This window comes from Notolepis coatsorum (genome assembly GCF_963971535.1).
Source record: "Notolepis coatsorum genome assembly, chromosome: 11".
In the NCBI taxonomy this organism is placed as follows: Eukaryota; Metazoa; Chordata; class Actinopteri; order Aulopiformes; family Paralepididae; genus Notolepis; species Notolepis coatsorum.
In genome coordinates, this window is record NC_140175.1 from 54,685,519 (window position 1) to 54,697,496 (window position 11,978).

General features: G+C 44.0%; 1 protein-coding gene across 2 annotated transcripts in view; it reads left to right on the top strand.

Moving 5' to 3' along the window:
- The window catches only part of coro1cb (coronin, actin binding protein, 1Cb), a 127,119-nt gene extending 117,112 nt beyond the window's left edge, over positions 1-10,007 (top strand). Inside the window, exons 10-11 of one of the 2 annotated variants that reach the window (XM_084324245.1) lie at positions 336-584; positions 8,703-10,007. In XM_084324245.1, the coding sequence (XP_084180371.1) occupies positions 336-584; positions 8,703-8,822 (369 nt within the window). In that variant the 3' untranslated portion in view covers positions 8,823-10,007. The remainder of the gene's footprint in view (positions 1-335; positions 585-8,702) is intronic. The other variant, XM_084324246.1, reaches the window with a different exon arrangement.
- The last annotated feature ends 1,971 nt before the right edge of the window (positions 10,008-11,978 follow it).

Below are 11,978 nucleotides of genomic sequence, written 5' to 3' on the forward strand. Positions count from 1 at the left end.
ACAAGTGAATGCAAATCAGCTTGGCTTATATGTGTAATTTCTATCCTCTTACTTACATCATCAACAGAAGTCTAACCGGGCCTTTAGAAAACCCAAGTGTGGCTGGCAGCCCTGCCACAGTCTCCAATTCTCCAAATGGATTTGATTTCCTCATTCAAATGGAAGCATTGAATATCATACACTATATTATACACTCCTTTCCCACTAGTGTCCTCCAGATCAATCTATACCGTAGAGTTATATATGCATATAGCTCTATAGATCATATCACGTCATATACTGTATATAAGACACTAGGCCAATCTCTCTCTTATCTCCTGCCCCCCCCCGTCCAGTCGGATCTGTTCCAGGATGACCTGTATCCAGACACGGCGGGGCCAGACTGCGCCCTGGAGGCGGAGGACTGGTTTGAGGGGAAGAACGGCAAGCCCATCATGATCTCCCTGAAGCACAGCTACGCCCCCGGGAAGAACCGTGACCTCAAGGTGGTGAAGAAGAATGTCCTGGAGAGCAAGGCGGCCAGCAAGCCTGAGATCACCTCCTCCTCCCCCGCCCAGAAACACACCTCCCCACAACCCTCCATAGTGAGTTATTACCATCAAATAATACTGAAAGGCTGGGCGATATGGCCAAAAACGTTATCGCGATAAAATTATAAAATTATTTTCATATAACTCTATATCGATAATTATCGTCGATATAATGTCTGTCAAGTTTAATTAACTTCTTATGCCCGGCGCCGATGGACGGGCTATTAATAGACTTGTTTTGCTGCTGCGAATGTCTCGAGTTGATGTCGTCATCAGTCCGCGCACGTTAGCAGTTAGCCAGCCAGAGCAAGCGCTGTATCCCATGACAATGTACTAAATATGACCCTAAAATACTCCGTTCCGCCCCAATACATTGCAACGACGTCCACCGTATACCCCACACTACTATAACCGTGGCCTCAGAATTCACGCCACACACCCACTCGGCACGTAAACTATAAAATAGCGCCGTGCAAGCTAATTATCCTATCCAGCCTTGTTTCAAATGTACTAAATATGACCCTAAAATACTCTGTTCCGCCCCAATACATTGCAACGACGTCCACCGTATACCCCACACTACATAATCGTGGCCTCAGAATTCACGCCACACACCCACTCGGCACGTAAACTATAAAATAGCGCTGTGCAAGCTAATTATCCTAGCCAGCCTTGTTTCAAATGTACTAAATATCACCCTAAAATACTCTGTTCCGCCCCAATACATTGCAACGACGTCCACCGTATACCCCACACTACTATAACCGTGGCCTCAGAATTCACGCCACACACCCACTCGGCACGTAAACTATAAAATAGCACCGTGCAAGCTAAGTATCCTAGCCAGCCTTGTTTACTACTTGAGTCCTACCTCTCTCCTTCCGCTGTCGGCCATCTCCTTCACTGATTGGTTGTTAGTGCGTGTGCTCATATCCAAGCTTGGAAAATCGATATATCGAAACTTTGCGACCACGTTTCATGTTTATTTCGAGGAAATAATTGATCGCGATAGTTATCGTTTTATCGCCCAGCCCTAAAAGGAATAGTGAATTATGATGCAGTAACATTTAAAGTAATAGTGAGGTATTACCATACAGTAACATTTAAAGTAATGGAGGTATTACCATACAGTAACATTTAAAGTAATAGTGAGTAAACGTTTTTTGTGTATGCCAGAATATTCCAGTAAATGCCGTTTATCACGGAATCTATATATTTTCCTGAAAAACGAGGGCTTTTCAAAATGCTATAAAACGGAAATGAACCGATTATTAAAAAAAATTTAAAAATCGACAATGTTGACTGCAAACAAGTCATTGATAAGCGACGGGCAGATTAGACACATAGCCATAATTTAAAGGAAAACTCCAACATTTTGTGAAATTAGCTTATTTAACATCTTCCCTGGAGTTGGACAAGAAGATACATACCTTTTTCGTCTCTCTGCATGCATTGGGCTTAGGGAACGCCTGGACCGTTACCCTAGCTTAACTTCATCACTGGAAGTGGGGCAGACATCTAGCCTAGTTCACTACAGTCAGGAAATATACTCCAAATACAACTCCCAAACGTTCCTGTAAACATGTTGTGACCTGTGTGTTTACCACGTCTCCCAGTCACACAAATCACACGAGTCTCCCAGTCACATGAGTCTCGTGTGATTGGGAGACTTGTGTGACTTGGAGACTCGTGTGACTGGGAGACTTGTGTGACTTGGAGACTTGTGTGACTTGGAGACTCGTGTGACTTGGAGACTCGTGTGACTTGGAGACTTGTGTGACTTGGAGACTTGTGTGACTGGGAGACTTGTGTGACTGGAAGACTTGTGTGACTGGGAGACTTGTGTGACTGGGAGACTTGTGTGACTTGGAGACTTGTGTGACTTGGAGACTTGTGTGACTGGGAGACTTGTGTGACTTGTGACTTGGAGACTTGTGTGACTTGGAGACTTGTGTGACTGGGAGACTTGTGTGACTGGGAGAGACGTGTGTGACTTGGAGACTCGTGTGACTTGTGTGACTTGGATACTTGTGTGACTTGGACACTTGTGTGACTGGGAGACTTGTGTGACTTGGAGACTCGTGTGACTTGGAGACTTGTGTGACTTGGAGACTTGTGTGACTGGGAGATTTGTGTGACTTGGCGACTCGTGTGACTTGTGTGACTTGGAGACGTGTGTGACTGGGAGACTTGTGTGACTGGGAGACTTGTGTGACTTGGAGACTTGTGTGACTGCGAGACTCGTGTGACTTGGAGACTTGTGTGACTGGGAGACTTGTGTGACTGGGAGACTTGTGTGACTGGGAGACTTGTGTGACTGGGAGACTTGTGTGACTGGGAGACTCGTGTGACTTGTGTGACTGGGAGACGTGGTAAATACACAGGTCACAACATGTTTACAGGAACGTTTGGGAGTTGTATTTTGATTGTATTTGGAGTATATTTCCTGACTGTAGTGAACTAGGTTAGATGTCTGCCCCACTTCCAGTGATGAAGCTAAGCTAGGCTAACGGTCCAGGCGTTCCCTAAGCCCAATGCATGCAGAGAGACGAAAAAGGTATGTATCTTCTTGTCTAACTCCAGGGAAGATGTCAAATAAGCTAATTTCACAAAATGTTGGAGTTTTCCTTTAACACTTTGAGCGCCAGCCGTGTTTTCCTTTTTACCCCCTTGAATGCCACCATCCACGGCCAATATTAACGTTAATATCGCCTAATCTATGTTTTAAATTATGGCTATGTGTCTAATCTGCCCATCGCTTATCAAAGAATAATTTTCCAGTCAACATTGGCAAGGCAGATTGTTTTTTTATCGCTTCATTTCCGTTTGATAGCATTTTGAAAATCACCCGTTTTCGGGGGAAAAACAACCCATGCCTATGATAATCGCCTTTTACTGGAATATTCCAGAATGTTGTCATTTGTCTGCCTATTTATGAATCGTTTTCAAATAAACGCTAGATGATCGATAGTATATGTGTGCGCACGCACGCTCGTGCCGTGCGCTGATAATCGCTGCTCTTATTTCCTCATGGCTTTTACAGTCAAAACAGCCATATCACATATCACATAAACGCTTATATATCCGTGAAAACGAGTCTGATTATCCTAACACTGATAACAGATTCCTTACCTGAGGTCAGATGGAATCCAAATGGTTTATTCCAATTTCCGATCGCCATTCGAAAAATGTATTGATCCATCGTGTGTACAGTATAACACATGATCCGCGCGGCTCAGAGGCTCCAGAATGAATGAATGAATGAATGAATGAAAACTTTATTAACAGATTGCAGAATGGGTACAGTACAGTACAGCTCAATACATACAATTGTTAAGGGGATGCAGACCAGAGAAAGACTTTCGTCTTGTTTACATCAGGGTCCCCCATTTTCAATTCATCGTAACATATATGACATACATGACATACAGATAGACAGTACTGCTACACCTATACATTTATGACATACCAGATTTGCAATTACAGTACTGTTTGTGATACAAAAAGAGTCCAGAAAGAAAAGAGTATATACATTAGGCGTAGAAACTGTACATTGGATTGGGTAGGTGGGGGTGGGGGGGGACTGTACATTGGAGGTGGTTGGGTGGGTGGGGGGGGGGGATTGGGTAGGAGTGGGGGGGGGGGGGGGGGGGGGGGGGGTTGGGTAGGAGTGGGGGGGGGGGGGTTGGGTAGGAGGGGTGGGTGGGGGACACTGTACAACTGTACAAACAAACACTGTACATTGGATTATTGACAAGACCATACTTGGTAATTTACTGTACATTGGAGGGGGTTGTGTTCGGACATTTACAGGGGCCAGTTTCGAGTTGCAGTCTCCCTTAGGTGTTTTTTGAGAGTGTTTTTGAAAGTGGGTAGTGATTCACATTCCTTTACAGCTTTGGGTAGGGCGTTCCACATTGATGTGGCATAATTGCGAAACGTGTTTAGTCCCTTGTTTGAGCCGAATCTGGGTTTAACATGATTTGTGGAGCTCCCTCTGGTGTTGTGATCGTGGTATTCACTGACCTTTGGGAAGTATTTTGTCATGTACATGGGTACCTTGGTCGTGTAGTGTATCTTGTAGACCAGGCCCATTGCAAGTTGCTGTACTCTGTCGTCTACTCTAAGCCATCCTAGGTTGTCAAAGTGGGCAGGGGTGAGGTGGGTTCTAGGAGTAAGGTCAAGCAGTAGTCTGACCAGTTTGTTTTGAGATGTTTGTAATTTTGTTTTTAGCGCCTTTGAGGTGCTTTGGTACCATGAGGTGCAAGCATAGTCGTAGTACCCTTGAATGAGTGCTCCTGCTAGAGTCTTCAGGGTATTCTTGTTTACCAGTGAGGAGATCCGGTACAAGAATCGTGTTTGTTGGTTGACTTTTTTTATTACATTGGATGCCATTTTGTCACAGGAAAGATTTGCCTCTAGGATGGAACCCAGGTAGGTAATATCTTCTTTCCTTGTGACAATATTGTCACCCACTGTAACTGAGAAGCCGTCGGTCTTGCTGAGTTTGTTATTTGAACCGAAGAGAATGGACTCTGTTTTGCCCATGTGTAATGATAGTTTGTTATCAGCGAGCCATATGCAGATTTTGCCTAGTTCTGAGCTGAGGGTTTTTTCAACCTGTAACTTGTTCTTGTCAGAGACCAGCAGGGCTGAGTCGTCCGCAAACAGGAACAAGTTGCAGTCACAAGCTGACGACATGTCATTTGCATAAATTAGGAACAGTAGCGGACCTAGTATGCTTCCTTGTGGAACACCACAGTTTACTGTGAGGGGGGGGGATAGGGTACCGTTTACCTCCACCATCTGCTCTCTCCCCTCCAGGTAGGATTGCATCCAGCTCACTGATAGACTATCAAAACCAATTGCTTTTAGCTTGTCAATCAGAATGGTGTGATTGACAGTGTCGAAGGCCTTTTGTAGGTCCAGCATGACCATGCCGCAGTATTTGCCCGCGTCCACCTCTTGTTTGATGTGGTCGTTTAAATAGAGAAGGCATGTGTCAGTGGAGTGGGATGTTCTGAAGCCAGATTGGAATTCGTAGATTAGATTTTTTTCCGCAAGGTATTTTTCGACCTGTTCGTATACAATTTTTTCCATGACTTTCGAGATGGAGGTAAGGATAGAAACAGGGCGGTAGTTGCCTGGGTCTAATTTACTGCCTTTTTTGTGCAGAGGGGTCACTCTCGCAATTTTGAAGTCCTTGGGGACGTGTCCCTGTTTTATGGAGAGGTTTATTATGTGTGTGATGACTGGGGTGATGGCGGCTGCTGAGTCTCTGAGGAATTTGGAGGGGATGTTGTCATGGCCAGTGGCCTTGTTGGGTTGGAGGGCGCTCAGTTTTTTGAGTACCTCATCTGTTGTTACCGTTTCCAGTTTGAAGTCGTCTTTGTGGACCCCTAGGTTCTTGTAGTATGCTACTATGTGTTCTACCCCATAATGCCCTGAGTGGGAGGGTAGTTTGTTTACCAGTGTTGTGGCTATGTTTGTGAAGAAACTATTTAAGTAATTGGCTACATCCAGCTTTTCTGTGATGAGCGTGTTGTCCGTCTTTATGTTTATGTTTGAGAATCTGGTTTTAAGTTTTTTACTGCAGCCTAGTTGGTTATTGAGTAATTTCCAAAGTTCACGCGGTTTGTTTTTGTTTTCCTCAGTTTTGTCATTGATGAATTTTTTCTTTGCTGTTTTGATCATGGAGTTTACATCATTTCTTAGTCTGTTTCTTTCCAGTTTGAGTTCAGTCACGTGGGCTTGGAGTTCACTGCTCGTGCTTATGTTAAGCTTTGACTGACTTTTACGAAACTCAGAGCATTTTTTGAGCATTTTTTCATAGCGGTCAGTATTTCAGTATGAAATACTGGTAGACCCCGGCTGCATCAGTGAAAAATAAAATGTGGAGTCAGAAATACGTTCTCCCATTCACTTTCATTAAGTCCATTCCAAAAGGGTGATTTACCATCTGGGAGACGATAGGGGGCGCTTTTTTCACATCTGAGCGCCAGCGGTCCCTGGATCTCCAACGGTAGGCTCGCGTGATGCAATATGATTTCAGATAGCTAATAATTTATTTTTTAAATACCCGAGAATACTCGTGACCGTGGCATTCAACGGTCGGGGCGTAAACCAGAGAAAAGCCGTGAGTGGCATACAAAGTGTTAAGACAGAGATTATGCGTTCACAACGCTATGATTGAAGTGGGTGCTGGCATTTAACACTTTGGATGCCATGCCATGTTTTCCTTTTTACCGCCTTGATGCCCAAACCCACTCCAATGTTAACTTAATAAGATAAGATATTCCTTTATTGATCCCCTTGGGGAAATTCCAGTGACACACACATACAGCTCATCGTCTCATTAACAACATATCACAATCATAAAATTTTTACAGTAACAACGGCACAACATAAATTCAAACAGACATGTACATTTGTTGACACATGTCGACTACAGAATGCCTGAGACACCATATGCAATAGTCGGCTGCGACAACACCGGGGTGTCGTTGCGCCAGGTGGCGGGAGGGAGGGTGGAAAGATTGTCCAGCGGGAGGGGCTTTGGTGATGAGACAGTCTTAGGCTCCCCTCCTCCAGCACGCATACTAGTCGGCTGCCGTCACCATCACGTGGGAGTGGCGCCGGGCGTACACGCGGGAGGGGGGATTGGGTAGGGATTGGGGGTGGGGGAGGCCGCTTGCCACTCTTATCTCCCAGAGGGCCTTCGACTCCAGCAGCTCCCTGGTTCGACCTTGGTCCAGGAATTTGTTTTGGCTGACTGACTGGCACATTTATCCCAGCCACGTCACTTTAAATTTGATTTGAATAGAGTGAAATATAACTCTATTGATTTGAGTGGAGTGAGTTTTAACAACTCCGTCCAAATGACTGAATGCATTATTAGTCCAAGTGTCCAAGTGTCTTAATCAGTTCATTTTGGTAGGTCCTGTGCGCGGTAAACAGATCCAAAATCTTCTTATTGCGGTCCAAAAGCTTCGATAATCCAAAAATGACCACGTCTTCAAGTTGGTAGCCCGATTATGATGTCCCAAGAGGCAGAGAGGATTAGCCTTATTCTGCTTCTTGACGAAAATATGCAATCCACTGATTAGATCCATTTAGAGTTGATTTGAGTATAGTCCGGCAACCGGCACGAAGCAGAGCATAGCAGCGTCGGGCTCCATGGAGCAGTAGAGGCGGCGGTAGGAACGGCCTTGAGGAGCCTGGCGAGAGGAGAGAAATGCGACTGTCTCTGGGAAGGGCTAATTAATCGCCTAATCTATGTTTTAAATTATGTGTCTAATCTGCCCGTCGCTTATCAAAGACTCATTTTCCAGTCAACATTGTCAAGGCAGATTGTTTTTTTATCGCTTCATTTCCGTTTGATAGCATTTTGAAAATCACTCGTTTTCGCGGAAAAAACAACCCTATGATGATGATCGTCTTTGACTGGAATATTCCAGAACGTTGTCATTTGTCTGCCTATTTATGAATCGTTTTCAAATAAACGCTAGATGATCGATAGTATATGTGTGCGCACGCACGCTCGTGCCGCACGCTGATAATCGCTGCTCTTATTTCCTGATGGCTTTTACAGTGAAACAGCAATATCACATATAGTGGAAACGCTTATATCTCCGTGAAAACGAGTCTGATTATCCTAAGACTGATAACATAGATTCCTTACCTGACATCAGATGGTATCCAAATGGTTTATTCCAATTTCCGATCGCCATTCGAAAAAATCGATAATTGTATTGATCCATCGTGTGTACAGTAGAACACATATTCGCCGTGGCACCAAGGTTCCAGAATGAACTCTGGTAGACCCCGGTTACATCAGTGAGAAGTCAAATGTGGAGTCAGAAATCCGTTCTCCCATTCACTTTCATTGAGTCCAATCCAAAAGGGTGATTTACCATCTGGGAGACGATAGGGGGCGCTTTTTTCACATCTGAGCGCCGGCGGTGCCTGGATCTCCAACGGTAGGCTCGCTTGATGCAATATGATTTCAGATCGCTAATAAAATAAAAAAAAAACAGAAATCTCGTGATGGGCATTCAGCGGTCGGGGGGTAAACCCGAGAAATCTCGGGTGTGGCATCCAAAGTGTTAACGGGGTTTTACCATGTTCACCAGTGGTAATCAAAGTGTTAACATACAAATGTTTTTGTTTCAGAGAAATTATGGCAAGTTAGAGGAGCTTCTGCGAGAGGTCAAATCTCTTCGGGACCTCGTCACCCTTCAAGACCGCCGAATTGCCAAACTGGAAGATCAGGTTGCCAAGGTCGCCATGTAAAGGCACGGCCCCTTCTCAGGACCATTCATTGGTTGGGAGAGGATCTAGTGGGTGGGGCCAGTCACTGCCAAACCATCAGAATTATTTCGGCTTCATCATTCCGCTTGGCGTCTCTTCCCTGCGGCGACACCAAGCATACATTCCAAGATGAACTTTTATTTTCTCACCATGACCCCTCCCCCCCACCCCCTTCACATTTCCCTCCTGAATGACAGAGAAAGGAAAGAACTCTTCGCACTTCAAGTCCACCTCTGTAACGGAGACAACACACCTCTGTAACGGAGAGACAACACACCTCTGTAACGGAGACAACACACCTCTGTAACGGAGATAACACACAGAGACAACACACCTCTGTAACAGGGAGACAACACACCTCTGTAACAGGGAGACAACACACCTCTGTAACAGGGAGACAACACACCTCTGTAACAGGGAGACAACACATTTAAGTAACTGCCATGTTTTGTTTTTTTATTTGATGGAAAAGTCTTACTTTAGGTTTTTTTTGTTTTTCTTTGTTATTGTTTGAAACTGTGGTCGAGAACATTCTGATGTGAAGTTTGTACTTACTACTCAACATTTTTATGTAGCCATCAGTATTGCCATATTCCTTGATTTTCTATTTAATAAATTTTGTTGTGCTGCCAAATCTGAATGGTGTGTGGTTTTCATGCACCGCTTTTTACATAAAATTTGTTTTGTGTCTTTTTATTGTACATTCCAGTCATAGACGGTACTAGAATGAATTCATCAAACTGAAGGATCTTTTCAAACTATTAGCTGACACACTGTTGCAGAAGGAAGAGAAATACAGTTTATTTTGTTTTTGTTTTTCTTTCTTTTTTTTTCCTTTCTTTTTTTTGCTCATTGAATGTTGAAGGATTTCCTTCTGATATTTTTAGCTCCCTCTCTCTTCTGGGCTTTAGATTTTAACTGTGGGGTTTAGCTGAATGTCTCTCTCTCTCTCTGGTGTAAATGTGATGGTGCCTCTTGTCACTCTCTGACTGGTAGCTAGGGGTCAAACCGAGGTCAATATGTCCACTGCGAAAGGAACTGCTCTCAACTCTTGTATCACTGAACCCCCCCCCCCCCCCACCCCCTGACAAAATAGTTCTGTGCATGCTATAAAGATTTTACCATGCAAAATGTCGTCTTCTCCACAATAAAATAATTTGTTCTCTTCTCTGTTTTCCCCATGAATTCTTCTGTTAAATAGTCAATGTAAATCTACAGCATTAACACTTAAAGGGCAAAGATTTGTTCAACCTTAATCTCGTCCTTCTGTTGTGAGAATGACATGTGATTATCATAAAACTTAACAGTTCACTAGAGTCTGCTCTCCTGTCATGATGAGCAACAGAACACGGTACATTTTATGTCTTGATTATCGCATCCTCACAACAGAACAATGCGATTAAGTTTGAAAATCTTTGCAGTGGCCCTTTAAGTGTAACCTCTTTCATATGTGGCCTTCATGTTCCTGTGTTCCAGTGTTGTTGGGTTATTAATGGCGGTGGCTAGAGGGTGCATGGTGTTGGGTGGTGTGAAAAGTTAGTGCTGTCAATCATGATGTTTTATTTATGGTGGGGCCAGTCTGATGTTGCAGTGCTGGTCTATATTTTGGAAAAGTGGGTTTGTAACCAGAAGGGTTGTCAGTTTTGGTTCCTTTCTGGGTGAGTGTGTGGTGTGAATAAATATTATAATGCACTCATCTCTTGACATGTCCACTATGAGGTGCCCTTGAGCAAAGCACTAAACCCTCAACCTCCCCATAAGCGGAGCTGCTCAGTGGCCAACAGTGAAGGGTTGTACTGTGGTGTGAATGTGAATGAATTAATGAAAACTTTATTTAACAGATTGCAGAATGGGTACAATACAGTACGGCTCAATACACACAATTGTTAAGGGGATGCAGACCTGAGAAAGACGTTTGTCTTGTTTCCATCAGGGTCCCCCATTTTCAATTCATATAGACATTTATGACATACACAACATACATGACATATAGGTATTTAGTACTGATACATTTGTGACAAACGGTATTCGAATATACAGTACTGTTACCCCTAGATCCTGACAGAGTATATACATATGATGGGGATGGGACTGTACATTAGGAGGGGGTGGGTGGGTGGGAGAGAAATATACATACGGCGGGGAGGGAATATATACATGCGGTGGGGAGGAGACTGTCTATTAGGAGGTGGTGGGGGTTTTGGGTATTTACGGTGGCCAGTTTCGAATTGCAGCATAGGTGCTCTTTAAGAGCGGTTTTGAATGTGGGTAGGGATTCACATTCCTTTACAGCTTTGGGTAGGGCGTTCCACATTGATGTGGCATAATTGCGAAACGTGTTTAGTCCCTTGTTTGAGCCGAATCTGGGTTTAACATGATTTGTTGAGCTTCCTCTGGTGTAGTGGTTGTGGTATTCACTGACCTTTGGGAAGTATTTTGACATGTACATCGGTACCTTAGTCGTATAGTGTATCTTGTAGACCAGGCCCATTGCAAGTTGCTGTACTCTGTCGTCTACTCTAAGCCATCCTAGGTTGTCAAAGTGGGCAGGGGTGAGGTGGGTTCTGGGGGTAAGGTCAAGTAGTAGTCTGACCAGTTTGTTTTGTGATGTTTGTAATCTTGTTTTAAGCTCCTTTGAGGTGCTTTGGTACCATGAGGTGCACGCATAGTCGTAGTACCCTTGAATGAGTGCTCCTGCCAGAGTCTTCAGGGTATTCTTGTGAAGCAGGGTGTTGCTGAAACACGCATACCTGCTCAGCAAATCTACACCTCAGTAAATAAATGTAGAGAAATACATCTACATGATCTATTTATAGAAAATACGGAGTTCCCAACAGTGGTTTTGGGTCCAGTTCGGAAGTGTGGTCTATCAATTTGAAATTGTTTAATTTAACAAGAGTCCTCTAAGGTCAGCTGATATCTAACAACAAGAGTCCTCTAAGGTCAGCTGATATCTAACAAGACTCCTCTAAGGTCAGCTGATATCTAACAAGACTCCTCTAAGGCCAGCTGATATCTAACAAGAGTCCTCTAAGGTCAGCTGATATCTAACAAGAGTCCTCTAAGGTCAGCTGATATCTAACAAGAGTCCTCTAAGGTCGACTGGGACAATATCTTATCATACAGAGCTACATGAGC